At 38.3% G+C, this 24,548-nt stretch overlaps 2 protein-coding genes across 2 annotated transcripts in view; both read left to right on the forward strand.

Moving 5' to 3' along the window:
• LOC128093327 (uncharacterized) overlaps nt 1–24,548 on the forward strand; it is a 481,727-nt gene that overhangs the window by 344,348 nt on the left and 112,831 nt on the right. The gene's annotated exons all lie outside the window — the stretch shown is intronic.
• Nucleotides 15,793–16,371, forward strand: LOC120430812 (ferritin subunit-like). The gene has a single exon (XM_039595934.2). It carries the CDS (start codon nt 15,808–15,810, stop codon nt 16,360–16,362), a length of 555 nt encoding a protein of 184 aa, XP_039451868.2. The 5' UTR covers nt 15,793–15,807; the 3' UTR covers nt 16,363–16,371.

A 24,548-nucleotide genomic window follows, 5' to 3' on the forward strand; every position in this document is an offset into this window, starting at 1 on the left:
GGAAACCCATGAGGGATAGGTTGTTTTGAAAATTTAATCTAGATTTAACTTAATTTAACTTTATTCAACTTAATTGAACTCTATTTACCAAAATTTAACTTTACTTAATTTATTTTTTTAAAATTTATTTACCTAATTTATTTTTATTGAAACAAATTTAACTTTATTTAATTTAGTTTATTTGAATTTATCTTTATTTATCCTAATTAAAAAAATTTAACTTAATTAACGTAATTCAATTTAATTTTACTGACTTTAACTAAATTTACTTCTATTTAAAAAAATAAGCTAAATTCAACTAAGTTCAATCAAACTTAACTAAATTTAACTTATTATACATTGATTGAACATAATTTTAGTAATTTAGTTTAGTATTATTATGCTAAATTTTGTTAAATTAAGTTTAATAAAGACAAATTGAGTTGAATTAAGATAAATTAAGTTAACTAAAGATAAATTGAGTAAAATTAAGTTAAATAATGATAAATTAAGATAAATTTACATAAACTAAGGTAAGTTAAGTTCAATTACGTTGAATTGAGTTAAATACAGATAAATTAAGTTAAATACAGATAAAGTAAGTCAAATTTAGAGAAACAAGTTCAATAAACTTAAATTCAGTTAAATTCAGTTGAATAAAGTTAAATTAAGTGAAATTAAGTTAAATTAAGTTAAATTAAGTCGAAATAAGTCAAATTAAATTAATTTATGTAAAAATAAGTTAGACTGAAGAAAAATTAATTAAAATTAAGATATATAAAGGTTAATTATGATAAATTAAGATAAATTTACATTAACTAAGGTAAGTTAAGTTGAATTAAGTTTAATTAAGTTTAATACAGATAAATTAAGTTAAATACAGATACATTTAGTAAAATTAAGTTAAACAAATGTAAATGTAGTAAATTTTTTTTGAATTACGTTATAATTAAGTTAAATAATTGCAATTCAGATGAATTAAGTTTAAAAAAAGACTTAAACTTAGTTAAATTAAGTCAAATTTAGAGAAATAAGTTAAATAAAATTAAATTCAGTAACATAAAGTTAAATTAAGCAAAAGTAAGTTAAATTAAGTCAAAATAAGTGAAATTAAGTTAAATTAAGTCAAATTAAGTTAAATTAAGTTAATTTTGTCAAATTTAGAGAAACAAGTTAAAAAGGTTTAATTAAGTTACATTAAAATAAATTAAGTTAAATTTAGTTAAATTAAGTTAAATTAAGTTAAATTAAGTAAAATTAAAATAAATTAAGTTAAATTAAGTTAAATTAAGTTAAATTAAGTTAAATTAAGTTAAATTAAGTTAAATTAAGTTAAATTAAGTTAAATTAAGTTAAATTAAGTTAAATTAAGTTAAATTAAGTTAAATTAAGTTAAATTAAGTTACAGCAAGTTAAATTAAGTTAAATTGAGTTAAATTAAGTTAAATTAAGTTAAATTAAGTTAAATTAAGTTAAATTAAGTTAAATTAAGTTAAATTAAGTTAAATTAAGTTGATTTAAGTAAAAATAAGTAAAATTAAGTTAAATTAAATTAAATTAACTAAAGTTAAATTAAGTAAAATTAAGTTAAATTTAGATAAATAAAGTTAAATAAGTTAAATTAAGTTAAATTAAGTTATATTAAGTTAAATAAAGTTAATTTATGTTAAATTTATTAAAATTAAGTTGAATTAGGATAAATAACTAAAATAAAGACAATTTGAGTTGAAATAAGATAAATTAAGTAAACTTAAGATAAATTTACCTCAACTAAGGTAAGTTAAGTTGAACTACTTTGAATTAATTTAAATACAGGTGAATTTAGTTAAATAATTCAACTTTATCAAACTAAATTTGATTTAGACTATCACAAATTTAACTTAATTGAACTGAATTTATCTTTATTTAACTTGATTAATTTTTATTTAACTAAATTTACCTTATTTTATCTTAATTTCAATTATTTGAACCTAATTAACGCAATTCAACTCAATTTAACTTAATTTAACTAAATGCAACTAAAGCTAAACTTAGCTAAATAAGGGTTATTTCCGTTAAATAAAGCTAAATTAAGTTAAGCTTAATTTAAATAACGTAAGTTAAATTAAGTTATTGGAAGTTAAATTATGTTTAATGAAATTAGTTTATCTTAGTTTCTTTTTTTAGCTAAATTTTAAGTAATTCTTAATCTCATTTTAACATAATTCAACTTAATTTAACGTATTCTATCTAAATTTAACTTAATCTATTGAAAGTTAACTTAATTTAAGTTATTTAAACTTTATCAAACTTAATTCATTTTATTTAAGCTTAATTTAACTTTATTCAACATAATTAAACTCAATTTAATTTTATTTATCTTAATTTGAATTTATTTATCTTTATGTAAATTAATATATCTGAATTTAACATACTTTAACTTAATTTATCTTTATTTATCCTAATTTAACTTTTAACATTGAATGTAGTTGAATTTAGTTAATTTAGTAAAATTTTGTAAAGTTAAGCTGCATTTAGTTAAAATAAGTTAAATTGAGTTGAATTGCGTTAATTAGGTTCAAATAATTTAAATTAAGATAAAATAAGTTAAACTAAGGTAAATTTAGTTTAATAAAAATGAATCAAGTTAAATAAAGATAAATTCAGTTCAATCAAGTAAAATTTTTAACAGTCAAAATCAAATTAAGTTTAATAAAGTTGAATTATTTAGCTTAATTTATCAAAATTTAACTTAATTTAACTTAATTTACGTTAATTTGACTTAATTTAACTTAATTTAACTTAATTCAACTTAATTTAACTCAATGTTACTGAATTTAATTTAATTTTACTTAATTTAACTTAATTTAGCTCAATTTTACTGAATTTAACTGAATTTAACTTAATTTTACTTAATTTTACTTAATTTAACTTCATTTTTATTTAGTTTAGTTAATTTCAATTTTGTTTAATAAAGTTAACATTAGTAATTTGATTTCAGTTAATTTTAGTAGTAAGTTTTAGTTAACATTAAGTGAAATTTATTTAAATTTAGTTAACTTTAGTTAAAGTTAGTTAAATTTAGAAATTAATGATTAAAATGTTGTACAATTGATTTTATTTCAGTTGAATGTAGTTAATTTCAGTAAAATATATGTGAAATTTTGTAGAAGTAAATTGATTTATACTTAATAAGATTCAGTTTAATTGATCTAAAATTTGTTTAATTTATCTTAAATTAGTTTATTTGATTTATAATTAGTTAAACTGATTAAAACTTAGTTAAATTGATTTATATTCAGTCAAATTGATGTCAATTTATTTTAATTTCAATTTATAGTGAAAAGTAATTAATTTTGCAAAACGTGTTTTTTTTTTTTTAATTTCGTTACTGTTATTTACACTTAGTTAAATTTAGTTACAATGGGTAAAATTTAGTTACAATGAGTTAAATTTAGTTACAATGAGTTAAATGTAGTTAAATTCAGTTATATTTTGTAAAATTTAGTTAAATTTAGTAAAATTTATAAAAAACAGTAAAATATTTCTATATTTTACAAATTTTGCAAAATATAACTAAATTTAACTGAAATAAAATCAATTGTAAACAATTTTAATCATTAGTTTCTAAATGTAACCAACTCTAACTAAAGTTAACTATAAACAAAATTGAAATTAATTAAACTTATTAAAAAAATGAACTTAATTAAAACAAATACCGAAATTGACATCAATTTAACTTAATTTTACAAAATTTAGCATTTTTTCAATTTTTATATAAATTTAACTATTTGTTACTATTTTTTTTGCAAAATTTCAATAAATTATACATAAATAAAATCAAATTGAAAAATTAACTTAATTTTACCGAATTTTATTCAAATAAAGATAAATTTAGCATAATTTAACTTTATTCAACTTCATTATACTTAATTCAACTAAATTTAGTTAAATTCAACCAAAATTTACTCAATTTAACTTAATTTCTCTAAATTTAACTTAATTTTACTAAATTCAACTTAATTTCACTACATTTAACTTAATTTAACGAAAATTTACTTAAAATAACTAAATGTTACTTAATTTTACAGATTTTGCTAAATTTTAGTAAATTCATCTACATTTCGCTAAATTCAACCATTTTCAATCAAATTTAATTAAATTTAGTTAAATTCAGCTTTTTAATTTTTCTAAATTTAAATAAATTTAACTAAATTTAACTTTATTTAGCTAAATTCAAGTAAATGTTACTGAAATGATTTATTTCAACTTAATATAAACTAATTCAACTTAATTTAACTTAGTTTACCTAAATTTTACTAAATTTAGCAATATTTAACATAATTTTACTTTATTTATTTTTATTTAACTGTATATAACTTTATTTAACTATATTTAACTTTATTTAAGTTTATTTAACTTTATTTAACTCAATCTTCCCTTTATTCAACATAATTTATTTAAATATATTTTGATTTAACTAAATTCACTATATTTAACTATACTAAGCAAACTAAGCTATTTAATTTAATTTAGTGAAATTTAACTTAATTTATCTAAATTTAACTAAGTTTAACTGAATTTAACTAAATTTGTAATTTGTTGGTTTATTGGATACGACAAATTGTTAGTTTACACTGTTAATCAGGTCAAGGAAGACAGTTTAGGAAATTTAGAAAAGTTACAAAGGATATTAAATTTGAAGTCAATCTTAAAATCATATCTGAATTTAACTTGATTTAACTGAATTCATTATATTCAACTTTACTTAGCAAACCCAATTTAACTTTATTCAGTTTAATTTTAGTGATATTTAATTTAATTTATCTAAATTTATCTTAGTTTAACTGAATTTTACTAAATTTAAAGTCAACTGATTCTTACTAAATAAACTAAATACTGAAATAAACTAAATTTTAATAAATAAAACTAAATGTAACTGATATTTACTAAGTTAAGCTAAATTTTTCTAGATTTAACTTAATTTAACTTAATTTAACTTAAATTTACTTGGTTTAACTTAATTTAACTAAATTTTGCTGAATTCAACTTAATTTTATTTTATTTAACTGAATTTTACTGAATTCAACTTAATTGAACAAAATTTAAAAAGATTTAACTTAATTTTGCCAAATTTTACTAAATTCAACTAAGTTTATCTTAGTTTAACTGAATTTAACTTATTTTAACTGATCTTAACTAAAATCATTTTAATTTAATTTACCAAAATTCAACTAAACTGAACTATTGAACTAAATTTAATTTAATTTAGCTAAATTTAACTAAATTTAACAAATTTCAACAAAATTTAACTAAATTTAAATAAATTTAACTAAATTTAACTAGATTTAACTCAATTTAACTCAGTTTAACTAATATGGCTAAATTGAACTTAAATTATCTTAATTTAACTTAATTTTACTAGATTTTACTAAATTTTACTAAATTTTACTGAATTTTACTAAATTTTACTGAATTTTATTAAATTTTACTAAATTTTACTAAATTTTACTAAATTTTACTAAATTTTACTAAATTTTACTAAATTTTACTAAATTTTACTAAATTTTACTAAATTTTACTTAATTTTACAAAATTTTACTAAATTTTACTAAATTATACCAAATTTTTACTCAAGTTTTACTAATTTTCTAAATTTTACTATATTTAACTAATTTTAAACGAAACTTAACTAAATTTTAATAAATTTAATTTTTTTTTTCTAAATTTTACTTATTTTTGCTTATATATGAATTCATCTGAATTTCTTCAACTTAATCTAACTTCATTAAACTTAAATTAACTTTATTTAACTTAATTTAACTTTATTTAACCTAATTAACTAAATTATACTAAACTTGACATTTAACTCAATTATTCTAAATTAACCTTAATTTAACAAAATTTACCTAATTTCAACTAAATTTTAATAATTACTACTAATTTAAAGTTATTAAAACTATTTTGGTAAGCTTAGTAAAATAATTTTATCAAATTCAGTTATTTAAACTAATAGTACCAGTTTAAATTAATTTAAACATATTAATTCAACTTTTATTTATATAGGGGTCATTCCATCTGAAGCGGAACAGCATTTGAACATTACCATCTCCGATTCTGCTCAAATTTGGCAGAGCTGTTGAGACTATCAAAACATGCAAAAATTCCGAATTTCATCCAAATCGGACCACCCCCTCCATGTTTGTACCCTCCCAAAAAATCGACTTTTTGGTGATTTTTGAGCGAAACCCCTATCTTCAAACGACGATAACTCATGAACCACAAATCTTAGAGGGTCGGTCTTAGACTCAATTTTGAAGGAAATTGGACGTAGAATCAATTTCCGTGATCAAAATTTTGATTAAAATATTTTGTCTGCCTGTATTGCGCAATTGAAAACTTTAAATGATCGTATCTCAAAACAGCCCTATTTATTTTTTAAATTTGACCTCACCATCGTATTTCTTGGGAGTCTTGCGGGAGCCTCACAGAGGGAGAGCGAAAGAAAAGACGTGCGTGTCGTTTCGAGTCAACGTTAAGAATGATATTTATTAAACTATGTTTTTGACAGGTGGTAGGGCTGTCATTTCTCTCTGTGTGTAAGTGATGTTGAACTGCAGGGCTGTGCCCATTTGAACACTCCTCCTCAACTTCACTACACTTCCCTTAACTTAAAAAAAAAGCTGTACTGTACTGTCGTTCGATTGAATTCTTCAACATGGCCTCACGTTCCTACTGCACCGGACTTTCCCCGAACATTTTCTCCTACATCTCCTCCAGAAACATCATTTATCTCCTCCTGAATCGTCACTGATTTCTGAGATCCTCGTCAAAAACACTTATTACTTCGAACCACTCAACCGTACAAGCACCTCCTCGGGCGGAGAATTCGACCGTTTCATCGAAGCGGTCGATCCTGCTGATCTTCTTGGGCTCTGCTTCTGGTTGCTGAACGGCAGCCGATGCTTCTGCCCTGCACAAACATCGCGCCTGCCTCTGATCTTACCGAGCCGATACAGACCGCTGATTCTTGCCGCGCTAGCAATCACCCTATCGCCGTACGTCAGCTCACAAGTTCCACCGTTGAAGGTCGTCATAACTCCTTTGGTCGACAGCTTTCCGACTGAGATCAAACTTCCTTGCAGCTCCGGCACAAACATCACATCGGTCAGCGTAATATTCACCGTTTTCCCACGATCATCGATGCTCTCGATCGGACAATCTCCGATGCCTGCGGTGCGCAATTTTCGACCGTCAGCAGTTGTTATCACTGAACGCGCACTTCCGTCAAATCTTACAAACGCATTCCTATCACTTGTCATGTGTGATGATGCACCTGAATCGACAATCCACGACTTGGAGTCGATTCCTCCGCTGGCCACAAGAAGAGTGATTTCTACATCAGATCTGGTTTCGGTTGCCTTCAAAGCCTTCTGTGTGTGCTTCTTCCCTCTGTCCTCTTCCTCATCTTCCGTTGAATATTCCTCACAATCTACCTTCCGATGGCCCGGTTTGCCGCAGTGGTAACAGATCAACACTTTCCGGCGAGCGACACGCACCTTCAGCGCCTTCTCCTCCGCTTCGCAAGTTGACTTGTAGTTGGCCGCTTCGTCGATCAACTTCTCCTTAACCAAAGCGAGCGTAAGGTCCTTCTCGTCGCGCGCACCGAGTGCCATGATCAACGGCCGGAAAGTTGACGGAAGTCCACGCAGCATCAGCGCCACCTTGACGCACTCATCCATCTTTATTCCAGCATTGTCCAGCCGGCCGTACAACTTCTCGAACTCCCCGATGTACGTCTCCATGTTGTCGCCGTCCTGGAAGCTCTGGTTGGCGATCTGGATGATGGTGGTGACCTTCTGCTCAAGAGACAGTTTGCTGTGATGCCCCTTGAGTGCATCCCACGTCTCCTTCGCCGTCAGCTTATCTTCGATGACAGAACGTTGGTTTTTCTCCACCAGCAACTGGATCGTGGTAAGGGCCTTTTCGTCTCCAGCCGTCCACGCATCCGACACCGGATTTGGGGCTTCTCCCGGATCCACGTATTTCCACAATTTCTCGCGTCGCAAAAAAGCCTTCACTTCAAACGCCCAATCCTTGTAGTTCGAACTACCGAGCTTTTCAATCCGTGCAAACTCCATCGCGATCTCTAGCAACACTTTTCACGAGCAAAAAACTTTGCCTCCACGCGATTCTACGTTCAAACTTTCCGCGAAAAACGATCACCACCGAAATTCTAACCTCAATTCCGCTCGGGGGCTCGGCCTGGGCCCATAACCTCTTGGGAGTCTTGCGGGAGCCTCACAGAGGGAGAGCGAAAGAAAAAACGTGCGTGTCGTTTCGAGTCAACGTTAAGAATGATATTTATTAAACTATGTTTTTGACAGGTGGTAGGGCTGTCATTTCTCTCTGTGTGTAAGTGATGTTGAACTGCAGGGCTGTGCCCATTTGAACAGTATTCCCCGTCCAATTTTACATAAGAATCACATATCGACAGAAAGGAATATGTTTCGTTCCAGAGATATCGAATTTTAAAGTTTTGAGTATTTGAGATTACCTAAATTAGCCGCATATACTAGAAGCACTCAGTCGTGCTGATCAATAATTACTACCTGGTGGTCTGTAAGATGAATTATATTTATAACTTTAAACGATTTTGAGATAATCAATACCTATCTATACCTTGAACAATCTGTTGGGTAATTTTTCATGCACTGTTTGTCCTGATTACAGTGTCATCGAACCTCGGGGCAAGACAGTGAAAAAACCAGAACAAACGAGAGTTGCTCTGGGAGCAAACGGGAGGAAACGAGAGAAATTTAGAGAAACGAGAGAAACGCCAATCTGGCTGCTCGGAAATGTCACTTTTGACATTGTTGACGTTTCTCTCCATTCGCATCTGATGTCTTTCTGTTTTTGTCGTTTCGATTGTGCTTATTAAAAGTGCACTATTTTCTTGTTTTTGTTAATAAAACATTTAAAAAAGTGCTGCATTTTCTTGTTTTTGTTAATAAAACATTTAAAAAAGTGCTGCTTATGCCGGAAAGTCTTGCTCGGCAATCTAAGCATTAAGTTCTGGTAAGTATTAAGGAGGAATTTTCAACCGGGCTGGGGAACTTTCGCACAATTTTACTCGAGCATTGCTCATCTAATTTTTTTTATCTTCCTCCTCCGCCAGATCATGCTTGGGAATCTGGTTCCGTGCGGGAACACAAGGTTGGAACGGTCATGGAGCGAGGCGCATCAATATCAAGAGCTACCCTTGGACATCTGAGTGAACTGAACTGACATGACCGTACTAACCGATGTACTGACCAAGGCCAAGGACAAGTGCACCGTTGGTCAGGCACGAGTGCTGAAGGCGGAAAAGGTTACCTAGAAATCGTGTTTCCATCGTAATATGCTGACAGATTACGTTGTAATATAATGTGAATGTAATTATTCTACTCTTGTGTTGATAAATTAAAGTTGGTTTTCCGAGGGGTGGGGTGGGGTTTTGTTGATTCGTGCCAGCCTGGGCCTTGCTAGTGCAAACTCGAACTCTCTCTACTCAAAGTTAAATTACCCACAATCCTTCAGCAAAGCTTTTTTGTACAAGAGCACCGCGTCCTCTAATCCTTTAGCCCCGTACAGTCGATTCCCATCCCTGTTCCGAAGCGTCAAGAATGGCCATTTGCTTGAGGGAATAGTCGCGGTAAAGCAAAACGTCCAGATTAAAATCAAGATTGTCAAGGAGTTTCAGCATCGTTCTATCATAGCCCCGACCGATCATGTGGTAGAAACTTATGGTTCGAAAAGGAGCGTGGACCGAATACGCAGGAAACGAGCGTAACCGTAGGGACCAGATGCGCGCCGACCTCGGCATTGCCCACAACGCCAGGTGCCCTAGTGGATGCCACACCGCGCCACAAATCCAGCAGCGAAATCTCCGACAACTCATGTGCAGCATTTCGAACATAACCACCAGAACGTGATAGCTCGATGCTGAGGGATTCGCCAGGGTGCCTTACACAACGCCTCAGTTTGACCAGAGCGGACATGGTCTGGCGGTTGGAATGTAGCACGTTTTTTCTTGTCCATTTCTTTATTGAAACTTGCTTCTCGTTCAAATCCCCGCTGCTATTGCCGAACAGTTTCCGGATCGGTACTTTCGACCGGGAACTGGACACCGACCAGCCTCTGGAGGCCATTTTATTTCCTTCCCAACCCGACAACCAGCACCAACTTGCCACGGGCGACTTTGTAGCCGTCGTTGCCACCGTCGGATTGCCTTTCGCTCTTACCGCCTACATATCCGTACGCCGGGAGTTAAAAGTACCGAAGATGCGATAGATTCTTTACGGAGGTTTCATCGATTCTGTATCCGCCGTCGGTCTACGCGGGACACTTCCAGTGCAATATGGCCAATCTTGCCAGGCAACCTGGCCAGGGGTTAAAAGAACAGACTAGGAACAGAAAATATTCGTCAAATATCTTTGAGCGAGTCGATTCAATCTGGAAAATGTGTAAATAAACAACGAAATGTCATTTTGTTGTTTTGCTATTCTCTCATTTTTTGCTCTCTTCAGAGAGATTTCTCCTAACGCAACCAGAGCAACCGAGAGCAAACGGGAGCAATCGGGAGGAATCGGGAGGAATGTAGAGCAACCAAGAAGAATGAGATGGGAAACTGTCAAAAGTAAAATTTCGGAGCAACGGGAGCAAAGTAGAGGAAACGGGAGGAACTTAGAGTAACAAGAGTAACTCCGACGACACGACAAGCCACTCGCTTCCAAAAAGTGGGCACCAAATCGGCTTACCCCTCCGTTTCCTTTGGAACTCAAAATGTCAAACCGATCGAACTGACGTTTCCCTGAAAAAAATAATAAAATCAGCAGCACTGCTACTTTGACATTGAGAAATGTCATTTTTCGTTTGTTTTTCGCGTGTTTCGCAGCGCCGTCGAATTCCTTCTCAACTTTGTTATATTATTCCGGAATGGAATTCTAAGGCCACGGTGGCCACTCAAACGAATTACGGACTGCACGATCTGCTCGGATTTCTGTTGAGTAAGTAAAATATAATGTAAAATCTTAAGAAACTGGTCTCAGTAACAGATGTTATTTTACTTTTACAGCAAGCTTCTGGAAGTGTTTGGTCATCGGAACGACCTGTTTTGTTTACGAAGAGCGGCTTGAGACAACAACCCATCAAGTTTTCGGCGGAACCGAGAATAAAATGAGAAATACGATGGTTGTGCTGCAACTGGCGGACAGCAACTTCCAGGGCAGAGCAAAAGTGAGGGGGTCAAAATCCGTGAAAAAATAAAGGCCGATCCGTCCTGGCAAAGATCTTGCACCAGCTGGACACGGGAAAGCAGAAGGTGGATGATTACGATGGTGAAAAAGTAAGATGCAATGCCGTCGGAAGGAACAGGACGACGACAACATGGAAGGCATCGGAGGGCAAATTTATGGCAGCCGAACCGTGCTAAAATTGGATGAACTAGCCTTCACCGAAAGATCCAATCTGATGGCCAACAAACGGTGCCAGTTGCCCAATAGAAGTTTCCGCAAACAGCGCAAGAGTTACGAAGAAGTTCACGTGCCGGCATTGAAGCCGTAATCCTTCGAAGAGGAAGAGGAACGGATGGTCAGCGAGAAGCTGCCCAAGTGCGTAGTACGTGCAACCCGTGTTCGCCGGCTTCAAAACGCTCAACTGAGTCCAGATTCGCTTGTACAAGTCGGCCCTCGAGAGTGATGAAAATCTGCTGCTTTGCGCCCCAAACGATGCCGATTAAACGAACGTGGTCCTGCTCACCATGATCGACAAGCACATCAACAATGACTGAACGATCAACGTGGACGAGTTCAAGATCAGCTGCATTGCGCCGATGCGATCGCTGGTACAGGAAATGGTCAGTTACTTTGGTAAACGCCTTGGGACATACAATCTGACCGTGTTCGAGTTGACCGGAGCCATCAGCAGATTGTCGCAACGCAGGTTATTGTGTGCACGCCGGACAAGTAGGACATCATCACGAGAAAGGACGGCGTAGAAACGTACACCCAGCTGGAGAAAAGCGGCCTCATCAAGTACGACGCTTTTCCGCGTGTTTTCGCGTCAGGTGAGATCCGGAACATAACGGTTCGCGAGGAGGAGGAACTCGAGATGCAAAAGCTGATGAAGCGTGTCCCGTTCCGGATCCCACCTGAAACTCCAGGGCTTTGCCAACATGGTGAACGTAACCCAAACCGCATCCCTTCTGCTGCGTGCCATTTTCGAGATTGTCCTGCATGCGAGTGGGTTCAGCTGCGGACAAATGTTCAACGTTGTGCAAACTGATCGATTGGCGCATGTGGCAGTGCATGTCCCCGTTGCGTCAGTTCCCCAAGATGCCAGAGGAGATCATGGAGAAGATCGATAGGAACTTTTCGTGGTAGCGGCGAGATTGGTGAGTTGATTCGCGTGCCAAGTTGGGCAAGACCATCTACAAGTACGTGCATCACTTCCCGAAGCTGGAGCTGTTCAAAAGTTCATCCACGAAGATTCCCGATTGGTGCGTGAACTGTTAGTGACTGTTAGTAATCATCTTCATGGACAAGATCGATTCTATGATCCAAAAGAGTGAGCCTAATAATGGTTAATTGTATTGATTATTGAAATAAAAACTAGATTAATAACATGTAATTTTATCGGGCACCTAACGATGGCATATCATCAGATTAAAGTTAATTTGCAGCTTGGGACCGTCCATAAACCACGTGGACACTTCCTAATTTGGTCCACGTGGATTATGGATGGCCCCCTACTGAAAAGCCTTTTAGTTTGAATGATTTGAAGTGAGCAAGCAGGTTTGTCTAATAAGTCAAAATCGTGGAAATCAGTGTAACGGAAGGAAAAAGGATCAAATCTGCCAAAGAGGTTTTGTTCAAGTACTACGCCCAGAGATTTCCGGGATTAACGTCACGCATTTTTCCTATACCTTTAACATGGAGTGTCACAAAACCTAGACAACCTCCCCCCCCCCCTCTTTCATCCTATTCAAGGACGTAATTTTTGAACAAACCCAGATCTGAAATTAACCTCTACAATTCACAGAAAAGTAGCACCGTCGCAGGGGAGGGTGGTCCTATTTCGGCAGAACAGTTTCAGATGTTCTCGATTAACTCTTTCAGAAATTTTGTGATTGGTGAACAACGACAACGAAAAGCACTTCAAGCTGTTAATCCGAAGATTCAATAAGCCGGAACCAATCAACGCGAAGTCATTTCGAATTTGGCTTGAGATCTTCGGCAGGACATTTCTTATTCTTGCAGCGGAAGTTGTCGTAGCAGAATTCGAGGACTTACAAGGTCGACATTACTGTGAGTCCCAGGACCCATCACTATTATTGCCTTGGAGGTTGCAGGGTCATTTCGACGGGTTCCAAAACACGGTACAGTAAGCTTCTTCCCATTCTGTTGCAGTTCAATCCCCCCTCCTTTCCGGATCAAAAACATTCGTCACAACTGTTACTTACAGATATGCCGGTCAGGCCTCTGGTGTAACTTTCCACTTTCTTTTTTCGGCTATTTCATTCCCGTCTACGAACGGACACATCATTTGGCGACGAGGATTCTTCATGAACCAGGATGTATGAAACATCTCAAGCAAGCCCTTCTCCTGCTGATCAAGCTCTTTGAGAAGATTGGCCCACCTATTCCTGCTCAAACCGATGCGACGCAAGTTCTGGCGTGCCTCGCAATGCACACTGGTGACCTACGATCTGTGGTTCCGTCGGCACGACTATCTTTTCAAGCGGGAAGCGACCAATCTGGACGATGCGGCCTAGGCATGGTTCCTGGTAAGAAAACTCGAGCTCAAGCTTCCGTGCTACTTTAGTCTCATCGAAACTATCCACAACCTCAAGCGGATCTTCGTCTTCACCTGCAGCAGGAAAACCTCCAAGGCGAGATTTTTGTAAGCGGCTATTTTATTCCAGTCCATTACCGGACACATCAACAACCAACATTTTCCACATCCTCAGTCAAAACTGGTGTAACGAAAACTCGGTTACCGTGGCCAAGCGTTAATATTTCGATATCCGTCTCGTGAAAGTCTATCCAAGACATCTCCCTTTTGCTCGTTTCCGTGTTCGGCGCCGGAAGTCGTATACGTAGTACCTGGCCAACACCACAAAGTGGCCACTCTCCCGCGAAGGCGCTTTTATCGTTCTCAAAAACAATCAACAAAAACAGCTGATTCCCAAACATAAATATTTACAAGCAAGCAGTGTTGCGAAAAAAGTTTATTTTTCGAAATAACGAGGGGTCCTTCAATTTTACCGTGACTTTGGACATTCACGGTTGTTTCACGGGTCACGGTGGGGAACACTTTTTGCAAAGTTTTTTCCACCGAGTGTCTTGTCGTGTCGTCGGTAACTCCCTTGCTCACTGTCTTGCCCCGAGCATCGAACCATATTAAGTAAAATTTGAACTTTTAATATTTATTTGCAAATGCTACAACGTTTTTACAATATATTTAAAAAAAAATTATAATTTTTCTATTGTTTTCATATTTTTCCTAATTCTTTATTCCTCCCCACTTAATTAAATTATTTCCTTTATTTGAAGCGATTTATTTAATGTAGAGCTGGCTGTAGTAGATGAAATAATTATCATGGATTCTAGAACTTTTGCCATGTGCGGTAGCGAAATAGTGCCATTCAGCAAAACCCCAAAATCTGCCTTACGGTTTGAAAGATTGAACATATTATTTTTATATTGTGAGCCAGTTTCATCTGAATAATCGATAATTTTTTTTTCAATTCTGGTACATTTAATTTCGAAAACAAAACCATATACTTCTGCTACATGTGGACAGCAGCTGTATCGTCTTCCAAGATTTCGAAATGGTTGACAAACAAAAAAAAAAGATTATTGTTCGGACGGTGTCGAAATCAACACCACTGAAGTTGATCTTAATCAGATAATAAATCAGATTAATCTTTGTGATTTTCTTACATTTTTCAGTTTCATACTTTCCCGAAATCCTCCTCCTTAATCATGCTTCACAGTTTTATTCATGTTGATTCATCATTTTTAACACGATAATGGTAACCAGGTAGCAGTTATTGATCAGCGCGCCCGAGTGCTTCTAGCAGATGCGGCGAATAAAGCAAATACAGGTAATCTCAAATACTTAAACCTTCAAAATTTTGTTTTGAGATACGGCCATTTGAAGTTTTCAATGGATTACCCGACGGGCAAAAAAATCTCACAAACCACGTGGACACTTTTTTGGGAATCTGTTACCCCCCCCCCCTCGTGGACAATTGTCCATACAAAAAAAAACTTTTTTGTATGGGTCGTGGACAATCCCCAGACCCCCCCCCCCCCTAAAGTGTCCACGTGGTTTATGGATGATCCCTAGATGGCGCTGTTCGTTTGGTGGTAAAAAATTCAAATTTGTTCTGGGAAATTCAGTTTTTTGCAAATAACTCAGCAAATACACATCGCAGCCGGATAAAATTTGACCTGCTGGTCTTAAAAAAAATAAGCTTTCACCAGGTCAAATTTTATGACTCTACTCTGCATAACTTGGAAAATATTGAATTTAAACTGATTCCCCCCATACATTTTTTGAATCGCTTACTACCAGCGTGACAGCTGCCGCCATCATCGTTTTTCTCTTTCTCGCCTCGCTTTTGACAGCGAGAACAGTCAAAACGAGATGTCAAACCGGTCAAACCATATTTTGTTTTGTTTGTTGCCGTCCGCGATAAAAATCTCCGTCGGAACGGAAACCACAATCTATCCGTCGCCGTGGCCCGTGCAACCACCGGGGTTGCACTTCCTAACCTGCCGCTGCTGCTACCAGGAACCGGCCATGGCCCATCAAACTGGCGTTGAGCTGGAGCGCGAGTGCGTGTGGGACGACCTGCACCGGAGCTGCGTGGACGCGCTGCACGCGTCGATCGTGTACCTCAAGTACGCCGCATACTTTGCCCAGGAGAAGATCAACCTGCCCGGCTTCGAGAAGTTCTTCTTCCACGCCGCCGGCGAGGAGCGCGAGCACGGCATCAAGCTGATCGAGTACGCCCTGATGCGCAGAAAGGAACCGGTCAACAAGAACACCTTCCAGCTGGACTATAGCTACAAGGTCCCGGCCGCCACCACCGGATTGTCCGCTCTGGAGGATGCCCTGAAGAAGGAGCAGGAAGTCACGCTCAGCATTCGTAACCTGATCAAGACCTGCGAGGGAGACAAGAACGACTACCACCTGGTCGACTACCTGACCGGAGAGTACCTGGACGAGCAGCACAAGGGACAGCGCGAACTGGCCGAAAAGATCGCCACCCTGCGAAAGATGACCGGCATCGACGACGCCTCGAAGGAGGGCAGGAAGCTGGCCGAGTTCCTGTTCGACAAGGACCACATGTAAAGTCAAAACTCTCAATAGGCGCGCCGGAGTGGCACAGGTTGGATTCGTATGTTTGTGCTAAATCGAGGGAGATTAACGTGATATAAAGCACCACCCAACAACAATGTTTTAGGGTGCCAAGCCGGGGCCGACTTACGTCCCGTAGTCCCGGAAGGACCGGAACCGATTCCCGAGTCACCCCTTAAGTTCGTTCGGATGCGCTTCAGGATCGGGAACTACCAGGCGGTGGAAATCAAATCATAGATGAACGTGCCACACTGTCCTCTGCGTTGCTGCGGCATACCAAACAAAGATCATGAACCGGCTTAGCCAAGGGTCACATACCGCAGAGGAATAATTCAACGGTAAACTTGCTTGATTAACCAAGCTCCCGGTAAAGTAACGGTAACCAGCACATGGGAGCCCCAAAGCCCTAAATAATGCTATTTTTGATCCGGCATACAGATTCGTGCTAGCAGCTGACGGTTTGTAGTGCATGGCGGACCCACCGGAAGTGCCGTAAGCTGTGCTGAAGAAGTTGCTCAACGGGTTCATCCACTTTGAGCAGGTGAAGACGAAAAAGTCATGCGGAAGTGTCGTGGTCAACCTGATTTCCTGCATGCAAAACTCGTAAGCTCCCCTATCAAACTTAACAGTTAAAACGCGTTGAAAATGTTTGTAGATTATATTGAATGTGTTCTTTTGAGCATAATGTTAGTATTCTTCGAACAGGAACCAACTGGCCGGTCGACACGCCTGAATTTTCCGCCATGACGATCAAAGGGTTCCTCTGTGATCGCGCTTCCGGCATATAAACAGTCGAGCGGGAAGAACTTTTGTCTGGCATTCCTGTCGAACAGCGACGCCTTCGGCAACAGGCGATTCCCACAGCAGTAGAACCAGCGTCACTACGGATAGTGACCTGAGGCGTACGACAACCGTGGCTTCCACACGTCAGAGTCTTACGATCCGAATCAACAAAGTCACGTCACGGTTTGGTGATGAGTCCAGCACGGCGTTCAAGCGTCTGGTCGACATGTTGGCCCAAAACCTGCTGGCCCAGCAGCAGTACCTGAGCAGCAGAGCGAGATCTTACGCCGCATGCTCATGAAAACGCAGTGGCCTACACAAACCTACAGCAACAGCAGCCGGCAAGTGAACAGCCGTGCAATCCGATGCAGCAAGACCTGCAGTTCCACACCCAGAGCATTATTTAGAACGACCAGCGCAAGATACTATACGAGCAGGCCGTCGAACCGACCACTGCGTACCCGGCCGTTCAGCTGTTTGTCTACCCCAACAGTCCGTCCAGCGCAGTCTGTCGGTGCTGAGCCAAACGGCTGCCGGAGCGAACCATCGGCTGCCAACTCAATGTTCCCCGGCGGACAAACCGAAGCCGATCTGTCCAATTCGCTGCATCATATGCTGCATCTCTCGCAACTCCAGGGGCCGGGACTGGCCGAGTTCACTTGGGCAAAGGGTTCCGTCGCCTGGAATCTCAACTGACCAGCGTTGATTTATTAAAGTGCTCCGCATTTGTTCCTTTTTTACTTCTTTTCCGAGAGAGAATTTACTTCTCGCACCCTTTTTGTTCCGGCGCCCGAGAGGCTTCATCGATAAAGTACGTTACGCTAAAATCAGCCAAAATTTATCCCCCCCCTTCCTATACTTGCAATGTCACACTTACTCAGACTAAATGGAAAAATACAAAATAAAAAAAAATCAAAAATACAAATATACATAAAAACGTAACTATACGAATAAAAAATATAAAAATACAAAGATTACAAATTAAACTGCAAAAAGAATAAAAATACTAGACACTCGGGTAAATACTAAAAAACAGAATCACAAAAATACAAAAAAGCACAACTACACAAACACAAAAAATATAAAAATGCAAAAAAAAACGATTAAAAATAACAAAATTTAAAATACAAAATACAAAAAAAACTACAAATATAAGAAACTACATGATTAAACAAATACTAAATACAAAATAACAAAATACAAATATACGAAAGTACACAAATAATAATATACAAAGATTTTTTAACAAAAAAAGTATAAAAATACATAGATAAAAAAAAAATTAAACATCAAAAACAAAAAAAAAGGGGTAAATATAAAAAAGGAACACAAAAATGGGTAATTCTCCGCCAACTCACACAGCAGTTGCCCGACCCCTCTTCGATTTGCGTGAAACTTTGTCCTAAGGGGTAACTTTTGTCCCTGATCACGAATCCGAGGTCCGTTTTTTGATATCTCGTGACGGAGGGGCGGTACGACCCCTTCCATTTTTGAACATGCGAAAAAGAGGTGTTTTTCAATAATTTGCAGCCTGAAACGGTGATGAGATAGAAATTTGGTGTCAAAGGGACTTTTATGTAAAATTAGACGCCCGATTTGATGGCGTACTCAGAATTCCGAAAAAACGTATTTTTCATCGAAAAAAACCCTAAAAAAGTTTTAAAAATTCTCCCATTTTCCGTTACTCGACTGTAAAAAATTTTGGAACATGTCATTTTATGGGAAATTTAATGTACTTTTCAAATCTACATTGACCCAGAAGGGTCATTTTTTCATTTAGAACAATTTTTTTCATTTTAAAATTTCGTGTTTTTCTAACTTTGCAGGGTTATTTTTTAGAGTGTAATAATGTTCTACAAAGTTGTAGAACAGACAATTACAAAAATTTTGATAAATAGACATAAGGGGGTTGCTTATAAACATCACGAGTTATCGCGAATTTACGAAAAAAAGTTTTGATTTTTTTCTGAACATGTTTGTTTGTATTTTCTTAATACGAACCGTCGAAAAATAAAGATGAAAATTATGTAGAGATTAGTTTTTAAATGTATGGTTGAGAATTTCTTAAATAAAATTATTACTACACTTAACTCATTTCTTAATATATCCGGCTCTGGATATGTAATTTCTTTTGAGTTTTGAGTAATGTTTTTTTTAACCTTATTCATTTTTAATTTTATAGTGGATATATTCAATTTGCCTTTGCATTTTTGATGGGATTTACCCGTAGAAACCCGTAGAGCATTCAAAAATTAATGCTCCATCATTCAAAATTCAAATTAAAAAAATCGAAACTTTTTTCATATTTTAATAGTTTAAAAAAAAATTAAAATACAGATTAAAAAAAATCGAATTTCTAAAATCGTAATTTAAAAATTCCGAAACTCTTTGGAGTTACCCTAAAAAATCTAAAATTCAAAATTTAAAGAAAAATGCAAATTTGAAAAAAAATAAAATTAAAAAAAAAAAAAACAAAATTAAAAAAAACAAAATTTGAAAACCAAAAAATATTAAATTAAAAACTATTTTGCACAAAAAAAAACGGAAATTTCAAAAATCTCAAATAAAATTTAAGTTCTTGAGTTATTAAATTCCAAAATTCTCAAATTCATAAATTCATAAATTCATAAATTCATAAATTCATAAATTCATAAATTCATAAATTCATAAATTCATAAATTCATAAATTCATAAATTCATAAATTCATAAATTCTTAAATTCTTAAATTCTTAAATTCTTAAATTCTTAAATTCTTAAATTCTTAAATTCTTAAATTCTTAAATTCTTAAATTCTTAAATTCTTAAATTCTTAAATTCTTAAATTCTTAAATTCTTAAATTCTTAAATTCTTAAATTCTTAAATTCTTAAATTCTTAAATTCTTAAATTCTTAAATTCTTAAATTCTTAAATTCTTAAATTCTTAAATTCTTAAATTCTTAAATTCTTAAATTCTTAAATTCTTAAATTCTTAAATTCTTAAATTCTTAAATTCTTAAATTCTTAAATTCTTAAATTCTTAAATTCTTAAATTCTTAAATTCTTAAATTCTTAAATTCTTAAATTCTGGATCTGGAGCGGCTTAAGTTACCGGAAGTCGCCTCCCGGTACGCGCATTCGCTGGAGGCTGCGTTGCCAGGGGAGGGTGAGCTGTTGGAAGCTCCCCTCGAGGACTGCTGGAGGAGCGTCAAGGCAGCCATCACCAACGCAGCAGAAAGCACCATCGGATTTGTGGAACGAGGACGACGGAACGATTGGTTCGACGAGGAGTGTCGAGCGATTTTGGAGGAGAAGAATGCAGCACGGAGGGCAATGCTGCAGTACAATCTCCGTGATTACGAGGAGGCGTATGGACAGAAGCGAAGGCAGCAGCACCAGCTCTTCCGGGCAAAAGTGCGCCACCAGGAAGAGTTGGAGTTTGAGGACATGGAGCAGCTGCATCGCTCGAACGAAACGCGAAAGTTCTACAAGAAGCTCAACGGATCTCGCAACGGCTTCACGCCGCGAGTCGAAATGTGCCGAGATAAAAATGGAGCTATCTTGACGAACGAGCGTGAGGTGATCGACAGGTGGAAGCAGCACTTCGATGAACACCTGAATGGCGCAGAAGCAGAGGCAGGGGTCCAAGGCGGCAGGAGAGAGGACTTCATCGGTGCAGCGGGAGAAGGAGAGGAGCCAGTTCCCACGATGCGGGAAGTTAAGGATGCCATCAAGAAGCTGAAGAACAACAAAGCAGCGGGTAAGGATGGTATCGGTGCTGAACTCATCAAGATGGGCCCGGAGAAGCTGGCGTCCTGTTTGCACCGGCTGATAGTCAGGATCTGGGAGTCAGAACAGCTACCGGAGGAGTGGAAAGTGGGAGTAATATGCCCGATCTACAAGAAAGGGGACAAGTTAGATTGTGAGAACTACCGTGCCATCACAGTCCTCAACGCGGCCTACAAAGTGTTCTCCCAGATCCTCTTCAGCCGCCTATCGCCAATAGCGGAAGGTTTTGTTGGAAGTTATCAAGCCGGATTCGTCATGGGGAGATCAACAACCGACCAAATCTTCACTGTGCGACAAATCCTCCAAAAGTGTCGCGAGTACCAAGTTCCCACGCACCACCTATTCATCGACTTCAAAGCCGCGTACGACTCAGTCGATCGCGAAGAGCTATGGAAAATCATGGACGAGAACGGCTTTCCCGGGAAGTTGATCAGACTGATCAAGATGACGATGGATGGGGCTCGGTGCTGTGTGAAGATATCGGGTGCGGAATCGGACTCGTTTCCTTCACTTGGGGGGCTTCGGCAAGGCGATGGGATCTCTTGCCTCTGTTTCAATGTCGTGCTAGAAGGTGTTATGAGACGAGCGGGCTTCAATATGCGGGGCACGATCTTCAGCAAGTCCAACCAATTCATCTGCTTCGCTGACGACATGGACATTGTTGGCAGAACGTTCAAGGCGGTTGCGGATGCGTACACCGGCTTGAAGCGGGAAGCAGAGAAGGTTGGGCTAAGGGTGAATGTGGCGAAGACAAAGTACCTGCTGGCAGGAGGAACCGAGTCCCTTAGGGCTCGCATTGGACCAAGCGTTACAATCGACGGGGACGAATTCGAGGTGGTGGAGGAGTTTGTATACCTCGGATCGTTGGTAACGTCGGACAACAGCTGCAGCAGGGAAATTCGGAGACGCATCATCGCAGGAAGTCGTGCTTATTTCGGTCTCCACAAGAGCCTAAGGTCCCGGAAATTCTCCCTACATACGAAGTGTTCCATCTACAAGTCGCTGATAAGACCGGTCGTCCTCTACGGGCACGAGACGTGGACAATGCTCGAAGAGGACATACGAGCGCTAAGCGTCTTCGAACGTCGAGTGCTAAGGACCATCTTTGGTGGCGTATATGAGAACGACGGATGGCGGCGGAGAATGAACCACGAACTTGCACAACTCTACAACGAACCAAGCATCCGGAAGGTCGCGAAGGCTGGACGGTGGCAGGTGGGCCCGGGATCTGGGGGCTTGGTGGGCCGGTAACGGTCCAGTGACAAGTGAGCCACGTGAATCGGTAGATGGTTGTGATCTGGACTGACGTATGGGGGGGGGGGGGGGCGGTACAGGTGACTGGAACTAGTAGGTGAGGGGGGGGGACTTTCAGGCGAGGTGGTGGAGGGTCATTGGGGTGTGCGAGCGTGTTTGGGGGGGGGGCTCCGAGTTTGGGGTAGTACATGGCAGGCCTGGGACCGTGCGGGGGGGCGGTGTAGACGGGATGCTGGCATTGCGTTGGGGGGGTGCGATTGAATTGGTATGGTTTGGAGGTTTGGAGGTTTGGATGGTTTGGAGGTTTGGAGGTTTGGCGGTTTGGCGGGTTTGGAGGTGAGAGCGGTTTGGAGGTTTGGAGGGTTTGGAGGTTTGGAGGTTTGGAGGGTTTGGACGGTTTTGGAGGGTTAGGAGGTTTGGAGGTTTGGAGGTGATTGGAGGTTGGAGGTTGGAGGTTTGGAGGTTATGGAGGTTGGAGGTTTGGAGGTTTGGAGGTTTGGAGGTTTGGAGGTTTGGAGGTTTGGAGGTTTGGAGGTTTGGAGGTTTGGAGGTTTGGAGGTTTGGAGGTTTGGAGGTTTGGAGGTTTGGAGGTTTGGAGGTTTGGAGGTTTGGAGGTTTGGAGGTTTGGAGGTTTGGAGGTTTGGAGGTTTGGAGGTTTGGAGGTTTGGAGGTTTGGAGGTTTGGAGGTTTGGAGGTTTGGAGGTTTGGAGGTTTGGAGGTTTGGAGGTTTGGAGGTTTGGAGGTTTTGGAGGTTTGGAGGTTTGGAGGTTTGGAGGTTTGGAGGTTTGGAGGTTTGGAGGTTTGGAGGTTTGGAGGTTTGGAGGTTTGGAGGTTTGGAGGTTTGGAGGTTTGGAGGTTTGGAGGTTTGGAGGTTTGGAGGTTTGGAGGTTTGGAGGTTTGGAGGTTTGGAGGTTTGGAGGTTTGGAGGTTTGGAGGTTTGGAGGTTTGGAGGTTTGGAGGTTTGGAGGTTTGGAGGTTTGGAGGTTTGGAGGTTTGGAGGTTTGGAGGTTTGGAGGTTTGGAGGTTTGGAGGTTTGGAGGTTTGGAGGTTTGGAGGTTTGGAGGTTTGGAGGTTTGGAGGTTTGGAGGTTTGGAGGTTTGGAGGTTTGGAGGTTTGGAGGTTTGGAGGTTTGGAGGTTTGGAGGTTTGGAGGTTTGGAGGTTTGGAGGTTTGGAGGTTTGGAGGTTTGGAGGTTTGGAGGTTTGGAGGTTTGGAGGTTTGGAGGTTTGGAGGTTTGGAGGTTTGGAGGTTTGGAGGTTTGGAGGTTTGGAGGTTTGGAGGTTTGGAGGTTTGGAGGTTTGGAGGTTTGGAGGTTTGGAGGTTTGGAGGTTTGGAGGTTTGGAGGTTTTGGAGGTTTGGAGGTTTGGAGGTTTGGAGGTTTGGAGGTTTGGAGGTTTGGAGGTTTTGGAGGTTTGGAGGTTTGGAGGTTTGGAGGTTTGGAGGTTTGGAGGTTTGGAGGTTTGGAGGTTTGGAGGTTTGGAGGTTTGGAGGTTTGGAGGTTTGGAGGTTTGGAGGTTTGGAGGTTTGGAGGTTTGGAGGTTTGGAGGTTTGGAGGTTTGGAGGTTTGGAGGTTTGGAGGTTTGGAGGTTTGGAGGTTTGGAGGTTTGGAGGTTTGGAGGTTTGGAGGTTTGGAGGTTTGGAGGTTTGGAGGTTTGGAGGTTTGGAGGTTTGGAGGTTTGGAGGTTTGGAGGTTTGGAGGTTTGGAGGTTTGGAGGTTTGGAGGTTTGGAGGTTTGGAGGTTTGGAGGTTTGGAGGTTTGGAGGTTTGGAGGTTTGGAGGTTTGGAGGTTTGGAGGTTTGGAGGTTTGGAGGTTTGGAGGTTTTGGAGGTTTGGAGGTTTGGAGGTTTGGAGGTTTGGAGGTTTGGAGGTTTGGAGGTTTGGAGGTTTGGAGGTTTGGAGGTTTGGAGGTTTGGAGGTTTGGAGGTTTGGAGGTTTGGAGGTTTGGAGGTTTGGAGGTTTGGAGGTTTGGAGGTTTGGAGGTTTGGAGGTTTGGAGGTTTGGAGGTTTGGAGGTTTGGAGGTTTGGAGGTTTGGAGGTTTGGAGGTTTGGAGGTTTGGAGGTTTGGAGGTTTGGAGGTTTGGAGGTTTGGAGGTTTGGAGGTTTGGAGGTTTGGAGGTTTGGAGGTTTGGAGGTTTGGAGGTTTGGAGGTTTGGAGGTTTGGAGGTTTGGAGGTTTGGAGGTTTGGAGGTTTGGAGGTTTGGAGGTTTGGAGGTTTGGAGGTTTGGAGGTTTGGAGGTTTGGAGGTTTGGAGGTTTGGAGGTTTGGAGGTTTGGAGGTTTGGAGGTTTGGAGGTTTGGAGGTTTGGAGGTTTGGAGGTTTGGAGGTTTGGAGGTTTGGAGGTTTGGAGGTTTGGAGGTTTGGAGGTTTGGAGGTTTGG

This window comes from Culex pipiens, chromosome 1, assembly GCF_016801865.2.
Source record: "Culex pipiens pallens isolate TS chromosome 1, TS_CPP_V2, whole genome shotgun sequence".
Lineage (NCBI taxonomy): Eukaryota > Metazoa > Arthropoda > Insecta > Diptera > Culicidae > Culex > Culex pipiens.